The sequence below is a fragment of the Lemur catta genome, chromosome 9 (assembly GCF_020740605.2).
Source record: "Lemur catta isolate mLemCat1 chromosome 9, mLemCat1.pri, whole genome shotgun sequence".
Taxonomy (NCBI): Eukaryota; Metazoa; Chordata; class Mammalia; order Primates; family Lemuridae; genus Lemur; species Lemur catta.
In genome coordinates this window covers 24,423,414-24,441,765 of record NC_059136.1, presented here as the reverse complement: position 1 = coordinate 24,441,765, position 18,352 = coordinate 24,423,414, and the positions used below count along the sequence as shown (strand labels likewise).

General features: G+C 64.2%; 1 protein-coding gene across 1 annotated transcript in view; it reads left to right on the top strand.

The window, feature by feature from the left end:
* The window catches only part of ADGRB1 (adhesion G protein-coupled receptor B1), an 84,159-nt gene extending 66,012 nt beyond the window's left edge, over window positions 1-18,147 (top strand). Inside the window, exons 23-31 of the mRNA XM_045561042.1 lie at window positions 20-86; window positions 2,148-2,233; window positions 7,558-7,729; window positions 10,107-10,202; window positions 12,340-12,379; window positions 14,743-15,425; window positions 16,537-16,572; window positions 16,808-16,915; window positions 17,375-18,147. Coding sequence (XP_045416998.1) covers window positions 20-86; window positions 2,148-2,233; window positions 7,558-7,729; window positions 10,107-10,202; window positions 12,340-12,379; window positions 14,743-15,425; window positions 16,537-16,572; window positions 16,808-16,915; window positions 17,375-17,572 — 1,486 coding nt within the window. The 3' untranslated portion in view covers window positions 17,573-18,147. The remainder of the gene's footprint in view (window positions 1-19; window positions 87-2,147; window positions 2,234-7,557; window positions 7,730-10,106; window positions 10,203-12,339; window positions 12,380-14,742; window positions 15,426-16,536; window positions 16,573-16,807; window positions 16,916-17,374) is intronic.
* Window positions 18,148-18,352: the final 205 nt, after the last annotated feature.

Genomic DNA, 18,352 nt, shown 5'->3' with positions numbered 1-18,352 from the left:
ATGGCCTGTCTCTCCCCAGCTGCTGGCTCTCCCTGGAGGGGGGACTGCTCTATGCCTTCGTGGGACCGGCGGCCGCCGTCGTGCTGGTACTGACCCACTCGGACCCCCTCCCCACTGTCCCACTGTCCCAGCCTGGCCCCTCGCCTCCCAGAGCCTTGGTGCTCTCACCTGCTCCTGAGCCGGGGCTTGGGGTGGACCTTCTGCCCCTTCAGGGTCGCCCTGATTGCCAAGGGGTGGGTGGCACCCACAGCCCCTCTCCGACCTGCCCTCAGGGTGTTTGGAGCACAGGGGCCGGGCTGGGGTAGCACCTTTCATACTTGTGAGCATCAGCTCACCTGATTATTGGGCACTGACTGCCACCTGCCAGGAGATCTGCGCAGGTCTGGTGAGTGGGTGGCAGGAGAGGGGTGGGGACACATGGATGGATGGGTGACGGAAGCCACGGGGAGCGTGCAGGCGGGACCGTAAGTGCCCACTGCTGAGCCGCGCTGCCCACTGCCTGGCAGTGAGGACCTTTCCTTCTTGAGCCTTGAACTTTCCTTCCCACCGGTTCCCCACGTTTGTGTGATGAGGAGTGCAAGGCTGTGGCAGGTACACACACGCAGGGTTATTGTCCCCGGGTCACAGAGGACCTTGGGGGACCTGCCTGATTTTGCTGGCCTCCACTGCGTCCAGCCATGAGACTGGCTGGGCCAGCCTGTGCCCCTTGGTGGAGCATCAGGGTTCTAGAGCCACCCTCACCTGCCCTTCCCCTGCTGCCCCCTGGAGAGGGTGTCCATGTCCATGTCCATTCCTGCTGCTACGCGCTCTCTCCACAGGGCTGCACCACCTCCTAGTGCAGGGCGGGGCACCGGCTGGATGGGGCAGAGGAACAGGGGTGGGGGCTGACCATGCAGGAGACAGGTTGGAGGAGCCTGGGGCTTCATCCCTGGGAGGCCCTGGCCCCTACCTAGCACCCTGGCCGCTGGCATTCTTTAAAGGCCACCCAGGCAGAGGTGGGGAAGTCTGGGAGGCCTGTCAGTGCCTCCAGGGGCTGGCCTCAGCACCTGGGGACTGGGGAAGGAGGACGTGAGGCAGGAGCCCCCAGCCCCACATGTCCCCTCCCAGGGCGCATCAGGAGGGCAGGGGCTGACGCTGATCCACGGTGCAGCCCAGGCCCTGGACTTGGGCCCAAACAGGGCCTGCTACAGGCAGGGTGCCCGTCCCAGCCCGGCCACGTAGAAAACCAGGCTGCCCAGGAAAGATGCCACCTGTCAGGCCAGATGAGCCTTTGGTGTCCGACCGAGTCTGGAAACTTTCCCTTCAGGGCCCTGCGTGCGGACTCACGAGCTCAGGCAGCTATAGGGCTGCAGGGTGTGGGGTACTTGGTCCAGGGGCCCACCAAGTCCCAGGGTCCCCCACACTCCTGCTGCAGGAACATGGGCCCGAGGGGGTCTGTCCTTGCACCTTGGGGTGCCAGCTGCTTCTTTCTGTGGAGTGGGAGCCTGAAGGGAGGGCCTTTAGGGACCCTCTGGCAATGGGATTGGGGTGGAGTGGGGTATGAGCAGGCACTCTGCCCCCATCCCAGCAGAGAAGGCCAGAAGAGAGGGGAGACCCCAGGGTCCCAGAGCTGTGGAGGCTGCTCACAGGGGTGCTCTGGGAACAGTTCTTATCTTGGTGGGAGCTTGGGCAGCAGCACAAGAGACTTACCTTGGACAGCAAGGAGAACCTTCCAGGTGCAGGTGCCCAGCTGGGCAGGCGGCAGTTGGTGCCATGGGAGTGTCAGGAGAGGTGAGGAAGCCGTCGGAGGGAGGGGTGTCTTGCACAGAGCAGAGTGTGGGAGGAGTGCACCCCGGCCAGGCCAGCATGCAGGGCATCCCCGAAACAGGTACCGGCTGGGGAGGGCGTCTTCAGCCCTGGGGGTTGCTGAGCTCCCTGGCATTGGAGGGACGTGAGGGGCAGAGCAGAGGTGCTGATGGTGTGGGGTGGTGCATGGAGAGGCAGCTGGGCTGGAGGTCACCTGAGGGTCCTCGCCTGGTGGGTCTGCATGGTGGAGGCGCTGGAGATGACCCTTGGTGGGACGGGGGCCGCCGTCTCTGTGTCTGCAGTCAGCCCGTGCACACGTGGGTGGTCCCCCGGCCCCCACACCCCACGTCTCTGCCCGGCAGGTGAACATGGTGATCGGGATCCTGGTGTTCAACAAGCTCGTGTCCAAAGACGGCATCACGGACAAGAAGCTGAAGGAGCGGGCAGGGTAGGCCCCGGGCCCAAGCTCCTCGCCTGCCTGGAGTCGAGAAGACCCAGATCCGGCCCGCCCCAAGCCCCCTGGTGATGGAGGATGCTCCATCGCCCAGTCTGAGACTTCAGGGCCGGGGACCCTGCAGCCAGGAGGGAAACTGAGGCACGGAGTTCAGATGCCTGCTCAGGCTCACAGCCCGCCCCGGTCTCACTCTGTGCCTCAGTTTCTCCATCTGACCTTTGTCAGGGTGGGATCTGTAGGGTCCTGAGGAGCAGTGAAGTGGATTGTTTAGGAAGCCCCGAGGCCAGGTGCTCGGTTCCCAGGCTTCCCTCCCACTCTGCGAGCTTTGCTGTGTGTCCCTGAGGGGGTGTCCCCTTTCCGTGCAGCCGTTCATGGTCCTAGTGGGACCTTCATCACAGAAGACAGTTTAGGGGACAGGTGGGCTGCGGGGGCACCTGAGCCCATGGGGCACACTGCCCTGCAGGTAGCGGGGCCCAGGTGAGGGCGAGGGGGGCACTCGGGACGGTGCTGCTGCTCCACCTTTCAGGGATGGGGCCCTGGTCACAGAAGGAGAGCTACGTGGCGTGGGGCCTGACCACGGACAGACGAGCCCCTTATGTCCTGCCCTCCCTCTGAGCCCCTGCCTCACCTCCCCTGCTCTCTGTGTCCTCCCCCCGCTGGTGTCTGCGTGGGGTCCCCACCTCCCTCTGTGCCCGTCCTGCTCAGTTGCTCGGTCTCTGTCTCTGTCTCACTCTCTCTTCCTGGCTCCTCCTACCCCAGTGGACAGGAGCTTCAGGAAACCTTCCCTTGGGTGGTGAGCTCTGGCCCTGGTTAGAAAGCAGCTGAGCTGGCATGGGGTCTCCTTGGGGGCCACAGTGGCTGAGAGCCTGGCCTTGGGGGCCCTGGGCCTGGGCCCTGCCCTAGGGCCTCCTCTCCAGCCTGCGAGTGGAGGCTGGAGCAGGCTTCCCTATGGCCTCGCCCCGCCTGCTTCTGAGCACACTGTCCTGCACACGCTCCTGAGACAGTGGCTGCCCCAGGGTCTGAGCACCGAGCACTGCCTAGCGGCACAGGCGGCAGCAATCCCTCTAGCGCGCCCGGTGCTGATGTCTCTGCTTGCTTCTCGGAGTAACCGTAGAGGCGGTTCTGATATTACACTCCCATCTGACAGCAGGCTAAACTGAGGTTTGGGGGGACGTGTCGCTGTTGGAGCTGAGCCCAGTCATGGATGCCCTGTGCACTGCCTGCCCTCCCCGGTGCCAGCCCATACATGGCATGTAGACGGGGAGGTGCCCAGCACACATGCACCCACACACATGCACAGGGCCAGGAGGACTTGCAGGACGTCTCTGTCTGGGTCATCTCCCTCGTGGATACACAGGAGTGAGGGGAAGGCGGCAGCAGCCTCCCCCAGGGAACTTGCTGCTTTGTGCAGACAGGAGGCAGAGAGCTCGCCCTCAGCTGAACACAGTGCACGGACACCCGCACTGTCTCCCTCCCCGCACGCCCGGCCCTGTGCAGCCTGTGGCCCCAGGCCTGGGTTCCTTAGGTGCACAAGAGCCCCCAGGACCATCGGCCGAATTGCCGGGGCTCTGGGCTGGACTCCTGTGTGGTTGGTTTTGCTCTTTTATTTTGCACCCCTTGGTTTCCACAAGAACAGTGGGCTTGCTTTTGTTTCAGCCTTTTAATTTCACTTGCAGTCAGCTGCCCCAGCCCCCCCTTGGGCGTGCCCTCAAATGTGCCGAATGTGGAGTCCTCTCTGCTGCCGATGCCACCTCCGACGCCACCAGTAATGCCATGTTAGTGCCTCCTGGCCTCGGCCCTGCCTGCAGGGCTCTGCTCCCTTCTAAGTCACATTTTGCTTGTTTTATGTTTTTCTTTCATTTCTTTCTTTCCTGCCGTCCACTCTGGGTTTCCTGGGCCACCCTTTACTCCCCTCTGCTCCCCCAGGCTCCCTTCCATCCTCCCGGCAAGGCAACCATAGGGCCTGGCAGCACCAGGGACAGGCGCGAGGCAGGGAGCAGGCCAGGCCTTGCCGTGGGCAGGGTGTGGCCATGGCAGACGGTTGCAGTTGGGAAGGGGCTGGTGTGGGGCTGGGCTGCGTGCTGCGGCGTGTCGGTTCCAGACGTGTTTTCCCGCCACCCCTGCTCCCGTTCGCCTGTGCAGAGTCCAGACTGCAGGTGCCTGGGCCCGAGGCTCCCAGATCTCTGTGGCAGGGTGGGGGAAAGCCGGGGGCCTGCCTGGTGGGAAACTTCTGCCCGGTGTGGGCTGTGTGAGTGTTCAATAGCCTATGAGAGTGTGTGTGAGGAAGAGCAACTGGGTGCATGCGTGCGTGTGTGTGTGACTGCAACTGGGGTGTATGTGCGTGCATGCAAGTGATGCAGCTGATATGTGCAAGTGTATGTGTGTGCAGGTGTGAAGGTGTGACTCGGTGTGGGCATAGGTGTATAAGTGTGCACATGTGTATGTGCCTGTGTGTGTGAGAGCACAGCCGAGTTTGTGTGTATGTGCATGAGTGTGACTGGGTGCCTCCGAGTGTGCGAGTGTGTGCGCGTGTGCAAGCATTGAGCGTGTAGAGGTGTGTGCGTGCATATGGGAGTGTTGTGTGCGTGTGTGGGAGATCGAGAGGCAGCCACGGCCCAAGGCTGAGTGTGACCCGGCAGCCCTGGGGCTGGTGGGCACTGTGGGTGCAGCTGGAGGGAGCTGGCCTCCAGCGTCGGGGCTTCCCAGCCCCGAGAGTTCTCTTGTCCATGGGAGAGGGCACTGGCTGTGGAGCTGTGTGACCTGCCGCAGGAGCAGATTCGGGGCGGGCACTGGCCCGGGTGGGTCATGCTAAAGGGCCAAATGAGGAGGGTGGGCCAGCTTGTGCGTGGGATCCACACTGGCCCACCCTGCCCCGGGAAGGATGCTGTTCTTTGGGGTTGGCATTGCCCTTTCTTCGTGTCAGCGCCAGTCACACCGTGGGGGCTCTGGGGGCTCTACCTGCTCCTAGTGGAGGAGGTCAGGCAGCAAGTCCAAGGTGGTGACCTCCCACACAGACCTTGGGGCATCTACTTTCCAAGCGGGGAGCTCCTTGGCAGCCCTGGACCCTCCCAGGTCCTTTGCCCCGGCCTCTGCAGAAGTGTTTCTGCAGCTGCAGGGCCTGGGCTCTGCGAGTGCTGTAACCTACGGAGGCAGCGGGAAGATGTCTCGTGGGACTGAGGCCTCCCGGGGCAGGTTCACAGAATGCCTGCTTTGGGAGGGAGGAGAGAGATGAGCCAGCCCCCTACCATGGAGCCCCAGAGCTGGGAAAGGGTCCTGCTCGGAGTGTCACTGAGTGCTTTGTTGGGTATATGAACCTCTGTGCAGGGGCTCCTGGTGGCAGCCGCTGTACCGGGTGCAGGGTCACAGCAGGGAGCAAACAGACAAGGCCTGTGCCTGCCACCGCAGCCCTGGGAAGGGGTGCAGACCGGCCGGGTCAGCAGAGCAGCCTCTGAAACAGGGCCAGGGTCTCGTGCCTGGGCAGGGCTTCCATGTAAAAAGGACCTGTGGGAGGTGGGGGGCCTCCAGGAGACCCCACAGTTGTATGGGGGTAAAGGGAGTCCTGTGAGGTGACCAGAGCCTGTGCTGTGCCCAGGAGGGTGGGCGGGACAGGGGGCCTTCAGGGTGACTCCTGGCTCTGACCTTAACCAGAGGGTGGGAGGCCAGAGGAGTTGTCCCCTGAGACCTGGGGGGTGCTGGCTGAGGCAGGACAAGGAGTTTCACTGAGAGTCGGCGGCTGTGGTTTCAGGCACTGGGCCTGCACGTGTCAGAGCCACGGGTAGGTGGTGACAGCTGAGGCTGGGGACAGGCGACTCTCTTAGGACAGTGTTGCTGGAGAAAAGCAGGCTCTGGCCTGGGAGGGAGGACCTGGGACCTAGGGCCAGGTGGAGGAGGAAACTCCAGGAGGCAGGCATGGCTGGCTGTGTCCACCAGAGGCCCAGAGAGACAAGGACAAGGACCGAGGTGTCCCCTGGGCTGGGCCCCGTGTAGATGGGAGTGGTGCTGTGGTTGAGCCAGGTCGGGGGCAGGGCGGGGGGAGTCGGGCATGGGGGGAGCAGAGTGTGCAGTTTGGAGGCAGCTGCTGCCTTCCAGACCCCTGCCAAGCCCTCTGCTTTTGGGGGTCCTTGTCCTGACCAGACCCCAGTCCCCCTCACTCCTCTCCCCAGCCCTGGTGCCCCAGCTGCCGCCTGGTGCCTGACCCCGCACCCTTCTCAGTCCTCCAGCCCCACCCCCTGCTTCTCCTTTGGGGGGAGAGTGGGTGAGCTGACGCCAGCCCCTCCCCTGGTGTGACGGTGAGTCTGGCGGCCCTTGGGCAAGGCCTGGGTGCCCCCTGAGTGGTCCCCAGGCCAGTGGCCCCCAGGGTCATGAAAGTGCCTGGGACGGGGACAGGGCACATTCCTTAAGCACCCAGTGGTGCTGTCTGTCCACAGTTCCTTGAGACTGCAGTGTCCCCCCACTGTGAGGACGGGGAGACCTGCTCAGGCCACACATGGAGCTGAGGTGGTACGGGCAGGGCCAAGCCTGCATGGCTCCCAGGGGGACCTGGGGGGCTCCTGGAGAGGGGGTGGTGCTGAGGGGCACAGCCACAGGGACAGGTCCAGGCGAGAGGGCAGGGGGGTGGGAGGGGTGGCCAGAGCAGGCCTGCCAAGAGGAGGAAATGCCTGTCGGCTTGTCTGTTGCTGTCTGTCTGTCTTCTCGGACCCCCTGCCTGGCCTTGTCCATCCATCTGTCTTCTGTCTTGTCCCATTGCAGCTTCTCTCTGCCCCCTGGCCTCTGAGCAATGGGGCTCAGGCCCCCTCCCCCTTGCTAAATGCCCCTCGTCCACAGCCACCTTCTCGGCAGTCGGGCCTGGGTCCCTTGCCTGGGGCCTGGGCTGGCTGAAGACCTGGACAGAGCCAGCAGCTCCAGGCCCTGGCCCCTCCAGCCCCCTTCCCTCCCCTGTCTGTCCTGGACTAGGGAGCCTAGTCTCTCTCTAAGAGCTCCACCCCTGCCCGGCCCCCTCAGGCTCCTGAGGGAGGTGCTGGGACCTCATTGTTGACCGAGGGCCCCTCCCCAGCCTAGGGTCTCGGGAGAGAGGGGAGGCAGGGTGTGGGGAAGGTTGGGGGGGGAGTCCTATGGAGGAGAGAGGGTGCAGGTCACAGCCTAGGGGTTGGGGGACCCTGGGGGAGATGGACCCCAGAGAGGACAAGGGGCCTGGCCCCAGCCCCCAGTCACAGAGGCGGGGCTCGGCCGGGTGCTCCACTGGGGGCTGTGGGGTGGGGTGTCCCCTTACCCGGCATGGGCGGCGGGGCCGGGGCAGCGCTGACGCCCTCCGTCCCCAGGGCCTCCCTGTGGAGCTCCTGCGTGGTGCTGCCGCTGCTGGCGCTGACCTGGATGTCGGCTGTGCTCGCTGTCACCGACCGCCGCTCCGCCCTCTTCCAGATCCTCTTCGCGGTGTTCGACTCGCTGGAGGGCTTCGTCATCGTGATGGTGCACTGCATCCTGCGCAGAGAGGTGGGTCCTCGCCCGGCCTGTGTCGGGCACCGGCACCCATGGTGTCCTCGGGGCTGCCGTGTGGCCGATGGCCCTTCCCCAGTGCCCTCGGTGGGGAGATTCCAGGCCCCCGATGCTGCTCTAGGCTTCAGTGATCCCCGATAGGGTGCAGACTTGCGCACTTACGTCATGAAGGGTATCAACAGTGGGACCCTGCCCTGTGTCTAGCACACAGCCGGGCTACCAGAAATGGCTCAATCATTAACGTAACGACTTCTTCCTGAGGACGCCCTGCTGCCCAGAGCTGGCCTGGGGGACAGCGGCAGGTGGGGTCTGCAGGAATGCAGGCACCAGGGACAGAGAGAAACCGCTTTCAGGGCAGCTGAGACTCTTACTTCTAGCATTTTCTGGACCTTTCCAAAAAAGTGTCAATAGAAGGTTTTCACCAAACTGCATCCCAACTACCATGTGGCTGGTGGCAGCGAATAGGGTGAAGTGTCCCGTCTTGCAGAGGTGGAAATGTGGAAACACATGCATGTGACATCCATGGATTAAGACATCTGCTTCTAGATCAGAGGCAGGACGTGGCTGAAGGCCTGGAGTGGGTGGGTGGCCCCCATTCCTCCCTGGAACCGCCTGGGAAGATGGTAAAGGGCCTTTTCAAGAGCACACAGATCCGGGAGGACAAAGAGAACGAATAGAGGCCATTTCCCACAAAGTAGCAAAGACGGGAGTCAGAGAGAAGATTTGTACATTTCTACAACAGCCAGCAGGGGACTCCCGAAGGGATGGATGGAGGAGCAGAGGGAGCAGTGGAGAGGAGGGGCTCCAAGGAAAGGAGGCAGAGCACCTGGTGGTGGGACATATGCAGCCTTGTTGCTAGGAAACTTAAGAACCTGGGGTTGGGGATGAAGAGACCCCATACCCTCCCATGGTGGGTGGGACAGGGACTTGAGGGCCAGACTTCTCCAGCCCCAGAGGGAGGGGCCCTGCCACCTGGCCAGGTGCTGAGGGGCCGGGAGCCCTGCCCAGGTCCTCAGCCTCTGAGGCTACTGGGGAACATGTGAGGAAGACGGGCCAGGCGGGGGCTGGGCCAAGCAGCCCAGCCAGCCCTATGGGCATGAAACGTTCCTGCAGGTTGACAGGTAAGTCCCTCATCTGTGCAATAGAGTCTGGGTCTCTGGGGCTGAGGCTGGCCAGGTAGGTTCCTGGAGAGGTGACAGGAGAGACTCTGGGAGTCCCAGCTCTTCTTCACATCCCCAGAGAAGGCGCCTTCTGATCTGCCTCTCCTGGATCACAGTCTGCTGGTGTCTGGGCGCACAGTAGGTGCTCGGGGGATGTCTTGGGGCAGGTCCCTGAGGGACAGGCTTGGAGGAAGGCCTGCCTGGTGGGGCGGCCTATGAGACTGAGCTGCTATCAGAGGGCCAGAGGCCAGGAGACACTGGCCTCAGACCTGGCCCTGCCTCCGACGGGCCACGTGGCTTTGGGCAAGTCTCTTGCCCTCTCTGGGCTTCCGCCCCTGTCTGCGTGGTAGGAGGGGTGGGCTACACGTGCTGAGGTGAGGGAGCAGGGCCCACGGGGCCGTGATGGATGGGTGTGTGCGTGGCAGCCAGGCGCCCCCGGCACATCCGCCTCTACCTCTCCCGGCTCCCGCTCAGGACTGCTCCTCCAGGGAGCCACGGTTCCCTCTGCACAGTGTTGCCCCCGGAGCCCCCCGGAGCATCTGCTCGGGAAGACAGAGGCTCTGCCTAGAGCAGCCGGCAGGCGGCTGTCACGTGGGAGATGGACAGTCGGCTGTTTCCTCCTGTGTCCTGACCCAATAACGTCCCCTGCGTAACTGGCAGAGCCTCTCTGGTGACAAGCTCTGTGCTGGCTGCTTGGTTGGGCTGTCCCCTGTAGCCCCCCACAGGGCCTGCTCTCGTCATTGGCGGGCGTGTTGCAATTAGCGACGAGGCTGACGGAAGGAGCAAGGCTGGCCGTCCCGTGGCACAGCCCTCGCTCCCCTGACGGACACTCGCAGGGCAAGGCGGGCCCAGGGCAGTCAGGAAGTTGAGGCTTTTGGTGACTCAGGATAGCCCTGGACCCCCCTCAGGCAGATGGCAGGTCCTTACTGGCAGACTCCGGCCAGGAGCCCCACGGGATTGAGTTGTGCTACAAAGGGTGTAGCGAGGGGAGCGGGCCGGGCTCTTCTGCCGCGGGCGTCTCTGTCCCTTCTCCACCGGGTCATGATCCTGCAGAAAAGTGGTGGCCCTGTGAGGGGAGCCCCCAACTGCTGCGGGGCCCCTATGCCCTCCCCGTGGCACCCACCCCGCACAGATGCTGCTCCTGGTGGGGTCCCTGTGACTCAGTGCGGGAGAGGGGTGGCTGCCCACTCACACTGTCGGCTGTCCCTCCCCAGGTCCAGGACGCTGTGAAATGCCGTGTGGTCGATCGGCAGGAGGAAGGCAATGGGGACTCCGGGGGCTCCTTCCAGAACGGCCATGCCCAGCTCATGGTAGGACTAGGAATGCGGGGGATGCAGACCGCCCTCCTGCTTGGCACCCCTCACCAGGTGCCTCCAGGTGCTCCCTGTGCCCAGACCTCTGCTAGGCCCTGGCAGCCCTGTTAGGAGGAACTACAAACCCAGTTTACAGTTGGGGAAACTGAGGCCTGCCAAGGTAAAATTGCTGGTCCAGGATTTTCCACTGGGAAAGGCTGAGTTGATGAGAAGTTTGGGTGGAGGCTGGCGCCTACTGCATGCCCACCTCCTGGCAACAGTGGTTCCTTCTGGCCAGACACCACCCTCTGTTTGTCACCTGCCCTTCTGCCCCCGACACCTCCCCCACCAAACCTCACCACCCTCGGTCTCAGGCCAGGGAAGGACCTGCTTCACTTGGTTTATGCCTGGGGGCCAGCCTGGCCTGTCCACTCCCACCCCACCTCCACCTGCTGCCTCCCTCCTCCTGCCTGTCCACTGGCTTGTGCCCCAGCCACCACCTCTTCCTGGGCTCCCCTCTGCGCACCCCGGCTGTGTGAGTGTGGTCCTGCCCTCCTTCAAGCCCATCCACACCCAGGACCTTGCACAGGCCCACTGTGAGGGCTGCATCCCAGGACCCAAGCGCTGCGCTCCTGTGTGTAAATGTCCCTCGCTGTCTCCCGTGCACCCCCACCTTGCCATACCCCCATCTCGGCACCTTCCTCCTCACAGCCCTGTGCCCAGGACTCCTCCTTCCACCTCCATCGGCTGACCTGCCACTGACAGGGGTCCTCCTGCCTTGGTTCCACACGTGCGTTTGGGGGGACTCACGTGCAGAGTGTAACCACACACCCTGCCTCTGCCCTGCAGGCCCCAGGGCCCTAGCAGCTGCTTGCCCTGGCTTTGTCTCGACCCAGCCCTGCAGCTGGAGTGGTTTCCCACCCCTCTTGGTTCAAGTACACTTCCACCCCAGACACTGCTCCCTGCACACTCTGGCTGGTCACCTCCTCCAGGGAGCCCTCCCCAACGCCCACCCCATCAGGCCACCTTTTAGGCCATGGTCACAACCTGGGTGAACTCTCCAAATTGCCATTGGGAGTCCGCTGCCCGCTGGTGCAGAGTGACCTTGGCAGCAGGAGGTGCCCCTAGGTCTTCGAGTGCCCAGCTGCCTCATGGTCGTTGTGAGGGTCACAGGCAGGGCCTCAGCAGATGCCAGCATCCAGCCCCAGTGGGTGAGGGTCAGGTCCTCTGGGGACAAGAGGCCACCTCTGGCTCACCAAGTGATGTCCAAGCGTACCTACCAGCACCCAGCCTCAGTGTCTCCATCTGGAAAGGAGCAGGTCTCACGGGCCCCAACAGGTACTTTGTCTCTTGGAACACAATTTCCCCTCCTCTGACGCTTCTCCTGGCCTGACTTCTGCCCCCAGAGGGAAGACTTTGTCATCTTCAGCCAACCCAATTCCTGCGTTTGCAGGAAAGGAATCTTCAGGTTTGAGAATAAGGGCCAACCTGTCCCCTGGAGCCCTGTGGCCCCTGGAGAAGGACATGCCCAGGCGTGGATGGGTACCGAGAGCCACCCACTCCTGCACTGCCAGTGCTGTAGCAGGGACCATGCCACTGCCGGAGGGGTGGCCGAACTGGTCCCTGCCTCTCCCTCCCAGGGCTGTGGCAGCAGGTGGCCCTGGTGTGGGGCCCCTTGGAGGGATGTGAGGACAGGATAGTTCTGGTACTGCAGGCCCCAGGGCTGCTCCTGAAACTTGGGACGGGGACATGGAGCCAGAGGGGCTGGGGGTCAGCTGCTCCATAGACACCTTGGAGGGATAACACACACATGTGCCCCCTGCACACACAGAAACACATATACACACATGCACACGCTGGCACACACATGCACACACAGTACTCTCACATTCACATAGACACATTCATAGACACAGAAGCACTCACGTATATAGACACTTGCGGGCATAAACATATGCACACAAATGCACCCGCTCATCATACACAGATACACTCACACACACACAGGCAAGAGCATTCAGGCACAGTCACCGATGTGGGCATGTCGAGCGTGTGGACCCCTCAACCTCATGAGCGTGCCTGCACACGCACGTGCACACACCCTGCAGGCGGCAGCCCATGGCCCTCACCCCACTCTGCTGTCTCTGTCTTACAGACCGACTTCGAGAAGGACGTGGATCTGGCCTGTAGATCAGGTGAGCGCCTGACAGGTGAGAGCGACAGGTGGCCGGGCCGGCCCACTTGCTTCTTTCTCTTCACGCCACGCATCCATCTCATCCACGCCCGCCTCCCCCCGGCAGTCCTGGCCTGAGCTGGAGACTCAGGCCCCGTGCAGTGGCTTCGGCCGCCATGCCCCCACTCCTACGCGCTCCCCTGAGGCTGCAGGAGGGTCTATGGGGCATGAGAAGAAGCTTCCAGAACACTATCCTGGAACCCGTGCTCAGCAGGTACTGGTGGGGCTCTTAGAGGCCTCTCCTGCCTGACCCGGCACCTCCTCTCTTTCCATGATGGCCCCCAGGTGATGAGCACAGCCCCCTCTCAGCACCCACGGCCCCTTCATCCACCTGCCATCCTCCTCGTGGGGCCGCCCTCCTCCACCCCACCCCTGCCCACCTGCCTCCCGCCTGGTCTTCCTCGAGAGCCATGTCTGTGTCGCCTTCATTTCTTCATCACTAGTCCAAGCACTGGGGAGAGGCGGGTCGAGCTTTCAGACTGGGGATTCGATGGCAGCCGGAAGGAAGTGGGGGGAAGGTCCTGGCACTGAGCCCCAGGCCAGCACTGGGCCTCCTGGAAGAGAGGAAGCTCCTCCCCACACCCCCAAGTACCAGGCAACAATGTCTGCTCTTTCCCCAGCGCTGGGAAATGGCCGGGCAGTGGCAGGTGGTGTCTTTCTTGGCTGTGGAAGGGCCAAGTGGCCACGCTCCCTCGGGTGGTCCGATACTTTGAGGATCACCTTCCCTAGAGGTGGTCTTGGTAGATAGTTTGGGACAGCCTGGGTGGGCAAAACTCCCCAAAAGGTGACCCCAAGACTTGGGGCATCAGTGACCCAGCCCAGCCTGCTTGGGTATGCGCTGGCCTCTCCCAGCCCTTGCTCCTTGTTAGCGAGGTGGCCGTGGCGCCGTCTGGGTTGTGAGCAGTGGGTGGCTGTGTGGTGAGTGGCCGCAGCTGCAGGGTGGGGGCCATGCAGCAGTGCTGAGTGTGTCCAGGGAGAGACCTTGCTCTGCAAGTAGAGGTGACCGAGGTGCCCAGCGAGGGGCCTGGGGCCTGGAAGGAATATCCGTCTGCAGCTGGGTGTGGGCAGGGAAGGTCCATGTGCCCGTCCACTGTGCGGGACACTGCTCTGCCTGTGGGAGCAAAGTGTGGGGGATATGGAAGGTGGGGGCCCCCAGCACTGGTGGGCTGTGGGGTGGCCCTGGGACAGATGAGGTGGCCCTGACCCTTGGGCAGGGGTGAACAGCCTTGGCGGGGAAGGTGGCGGCACACTGCCGGGCTGTGCGGGTTGGGTGAGGGGAGAGGGCGGAGCTGAGGTGGCACAGAGTGTTGCTGTCCAGGGGGTGGGGAAGAGGGCCCAGGTTGGTGGCCTGGGAACTCTGAGGAGACCAGAGAAAGGCGTGGCCAGGACAATGAGTGACTGTTGGCCTGGGCAGCTGACCAGGCAGGTGGAGGGGGCCAGGTACCAGTCAGCATGGGGCAGGGGTGCGGGGGTCAGGGCAGGCTTCCCAAGGAGGGGCCCCGACTCTGCATCTTCAGAGTGGGACCCTGGAGAGGAGGAGGTGTGGAGGGTGGGTACCCATGGGCGGGGGGTGGCAGCTGTGGGCTCTCCTTGCTGGCCAGTGGAAGCTGACTTGATTGGCAGGTGGGACGTAGGGCAAACCGGAGCCCAGGTCAGAGGTCAGGACAGCCTGGGCCCGGTGCAGCTGTGGGGAGAGAGGTGGCTGGGTGCAGGGGGGAGTCACCTCCTGGGACCAGGTGGCCTTCAGGGCAGAGGCTGAGAGCCCGGCAAATGCTTTCAGGCCATGAGGCGTGGCCGACACAGGAGGAGCTGTGACAGAAGGTACAGGGCCCCAGGGAGCCCGGCTGGGCCTCAGAGCCACCCGCGGAGCTGCTGGACTCCAGTCTGGGCTCACCCTTCCTCGCTGACTCAGAGCCTGGTGCCAGCGCTGTGGGCGTCAGGAGCAGGCAGGGGCCGGCCGGGGCCTCTCCCAGGGGAACAGGCTGTTCTGGCCACTATGGGGAGCCATGTTCCTTACTTAGCTGCTGGGGAGGGCAGTGTGTGGGTGACAGCCATTTGTTCTCTTGGGGAGTGCTCCGGGAGAGGCACCCCATGTGGCAGCCTCATCTGAAAAAGCAAAGGAACCCCAGATACCGAAGCCTCAGGCATGAGCTGGCGACATGTGCCCGAGGTCACCCCCCAACCCGGGACCCAGCAGAACTTGGCTGGAGCTCTCAGGAGGAGGGGGCAGCATGGGGCCAGACTGGTCTGTCTCCTGCTGGGGACCGTCCTGCCTTGCCCTGACCCCCTCCACCTGTCCCTGCTGTCTCCCTACGGCCCCTGCAGTGCTGAACAAGGACATCGCGGCCTGCCGCACAGCCACCATCACGGGCACGCTGAAGCGGCCGTCGCTGCCCGAGGAGGAGAAGCTGAAGCTGGCCCACACCAAGGGGCCGCCCACCAACTTCAACAGCCTGCCGGCCAACGTGTCCAAGCTGCACCTGCACGGCTCGCCCCGCTACCCCGGCGGGCCCCTGCCTGACTTCCCCAACCACTCACTGACCCTAAAGAAGGACAAGGCGTCCAAGTCCTCCTTTGTCGGTGATGGGGACATCTTTAAGAAGCTGGACTCGGAGCTGAGCCGGGCCCAGGAGAAGGCTCTGGACACAAGCTACGTGATCCTGCCCACGGCCACGGCCACACTGCGGCCCAAGCCCAAGGAGGAGCCCAAATACAGCATCAACATCGACCAGATGCCCCAGACCCGCCTCATCCACCTCAGCACAGCGCCCGATGCCGGCCTGCCTGCCCGCAGCCCACCCTCCCGCGAGCCACCCCCCGCCCAGCCGCCACCGCCCCCACCACCCCCACCCCCGCCACCCCAGCAGCCCCTACCCCCACCGCCCACCCTGGAGCCTGCGCCCCCCAGCCTGGGGGAGGCAGGGGAGCCTGCGGCCCACCCAGGACCCAGCGCAGGGGCAGGGACCAAGAACGAGAATGTCTCCACCTTGTCCGTGAGCTCCCTGGAGGTGAGGGGCAGGGTGGTGGGTGGACCCGGTCAGCAGGGCAGGTGGAGCCGCTGTGGGTTTTGCTTGGCAGCCAGGGTCACCCCTGCCAGTAAGAAGGGGCACAGGCATACGTGGGGCTAGCTGGTGGCTGGGCCTGGCCCGGGGCGCCAGTGCGCACACTCTGCCTTCCAGCCTGGCTCCCAGGCCCTGCGGGGCCCTCAGCACGGCGAGCTTGTGTGCAGCATGTGCTCAACATACCTGTTGTAATGTGGCCCCCACCCCAGGCCCAGAAGGGGTGGTCTCACCCCATTTCAGAAGGGCTCAAGGGCCTCCCGAGCCGAGTGTGCACCTGCGTGGGGAGCGAGTCCAGCCCACTGGGCGGCCAGGGCAGCGAGTCTGTGTGCATGACCCGAAGGCTGCGGCAGCCCTGAGCCTCACCCCACCTTCCAGACATGGGGCTCAGAGATGAGGTGGAAGCTTGGGGAGCCCCCAGGCCCCCCAAGACATGCTTCCACCTCCTGGCTCTCAGCCTCTGGTGATGCCACCCTGTGTCCCCAAGTTCTGTCAGGGCTCAGCACGTGGCCCTGTGTCCAGGTCTCCCTGGCCCTGGGGAGCATGTCCTGGGCAGGCCAAGCCAGACCCTTCCCCAGTCCTGGTGCTGGTCCCTGACACCCAGTGTGTAGCTGGGGGGGCTGCCTCATGTGGGGGTGGCCCAGGGGCAGGCAGGTGCCTTTGAGCTGGAAGGGGAGGAGGGCTCGGGCTTCTGTGGTCTCCTGGCCCAGGAGAAGCTCAAACTGGCCTGGGGAGGGGGGCACTGGCCTGGGAGACACACTTGCCACCTGTCCCTGTCACCTGGGGCCTCAGCTTCTGACCTCTTTCCTGCAGCCCCAGGGGCCCCACCCTGTGCCCCCAGCCCTCGGCTGGGCTCCCCGTGTCTCTGGGTAAAGAAGCCTGCACTGGAGCCTGGGCACCTGGCGTGCACCCCGAACGCACGTCCCCAGGTCTCCCGAAGGCAGGCGAAGGGTCAGGGGGACTCTGGTCTCCACTCTCGGGCAAGGGGAGGCCTGGACTTGTGGTCTGGGAGACTTCAGGGAGCCCTTTGCCGATGCTCACAAGCCCCTTCTCCCCGCAGCGGCGGAAGTCTCGGTATGCAGAACTGGACTTCGAGGTGGGTCCTGAAGTTGCCTCCCCAGACACTTAAGGCCAGGCCTGCTCTGAGCCCCACAGCCAGGCAGCCCCAGCCACTCCAGCAGGCACAGAGGGGAGGGGAGACAGGATGTGGAAGGGCTGAGAGCTAAGTCCCCAGGGGCCAGGGGCAGGGTGGGCAGGACAGACGGGCCGGTACCCTGCTCCTGGCTCAGGACTCACTGCCAGCCCTCTACCCCCACCCCGGCCACCTGCAGAAGATCATGCACACCCGGAAGAGGCACCAGGACATGTTCCAGGACCTGAACCGGAAGTTGCAGCATGCCGCAGAGAAGGACAAGGAGGTGCTGGGCCCGGACACCAAGGTCTGGAGGGCAGGGGGTGGGTGGGGGGAGCCCTTGGGTCAGGCTGCCTTCTCCCCTCTTCCCCCACTTCTGCCCACTCCCACCCACTCCCTTCACTCATTCACTCACTGTCATTCATTCCACCTTTCCTGAGGACGGGCCTGTGCCGGCCATGCTAGGAGAGCAGGGCACGCAGGTGTGGCAGGGCAGGAAACCACACAGTGCCCATTGCCACGCCGGGGCCAGGGGGCTGAACAGGGGTGGGGCCTCCAGGCTGCCCTTCCCCACAAGCCCCCCAGACCCCGACCCAGTCCTGGGAGCTGCACTCCTGGCAGCGCCTGGGGGGTGATGTGCTCATGCTGCTGCCCCTCTGCTCCGGCCTCCCCTGCGATCCTCCCGGCAGCTCTGGTCCCTCCTCACTCTCTTGGTTCCTGTCTGCCTCTGTTCTGTCCTGCTCACCCACCGCCGGGACCCCAGCAGCCAGAAAAACAGCAGACGCCCAACAAGCGGCCCTGGGAGAGCCTTCGGAAAGCCCACGGGACGCCCACGTGGGTGAAGAAGGAGCTGGAGCCACTGGCGCCGTCCCCGATGGAGCTGCGGAGCGTGGAGTGGGAGAAGTCGGGTGCCACGATCCCGCTGGTGGGCCAGGACATCATCGACCTCCAGACCGAGGTCTGAGCGGGCGGGCGGCGGCCACGCACTGGGCCACGGAGGAGGGATGCTGCTCTGCCCGCTCGTGCCACAGGACGGGCACAGACACGCTCGTGGGCAGCGGGCCAGCCCGCGCCCCAGCCTCAGGGCGCTCGGACAGCGGCGGCCAGGCAGAGAGCCCGCAGTGCTGGGACCAGAGCCAGATGGAGGACAGGAGGCGGCAGCCAGGCCAGTCACAGGGCTCCAGAGGCCGAAGGTGCCTCAGACTCTGCCCTCCTCGGGCCGAGCCCCGGTGGGCAGGTAGGCCGGCAGCCGCGAACAGTGGACGGGCCCAGCGGGGCCAGCGTCCCCAGGATGCCCGCCCGAGCGGCTGCTGCTTGGCCCGGCCGGCCTGGCACCGTTTTTTAGATACCCCCACCCCTCGGGAAGCAGCCAGCCCCTACACCTTCCAGGGCCCTGGGCCCCCAGACCCAGGTGGAGAGCACAGCCCTCTGACCCACGCAGCCCCCAGGGGCAGGACTGAGCCCCCTCCAGGGAGAAGCAGGGGGGAATCTATTTTTTCTCTCCTTTTCTTTTCTTCAATAAAAAGAATTAAAAACCCACATCCTCCCGGTGTGGCTTTCCTCTGTGCAGTGGGCATCCCCTGGCCTGGCCCTGGCCGCCGAGGTGAGCTTTGCTGATTGGCCTTTGTGTCCCCTTGTCCTCGGGCAGGTAGGGCCAGGGGAGGCCAGGTGGGCCCTGCAGCTCCTGCCGCCCTGCCCTGGGCCAGGACATCTGGGCTTTGGTCTCACAGGCCAGTGGTCATAT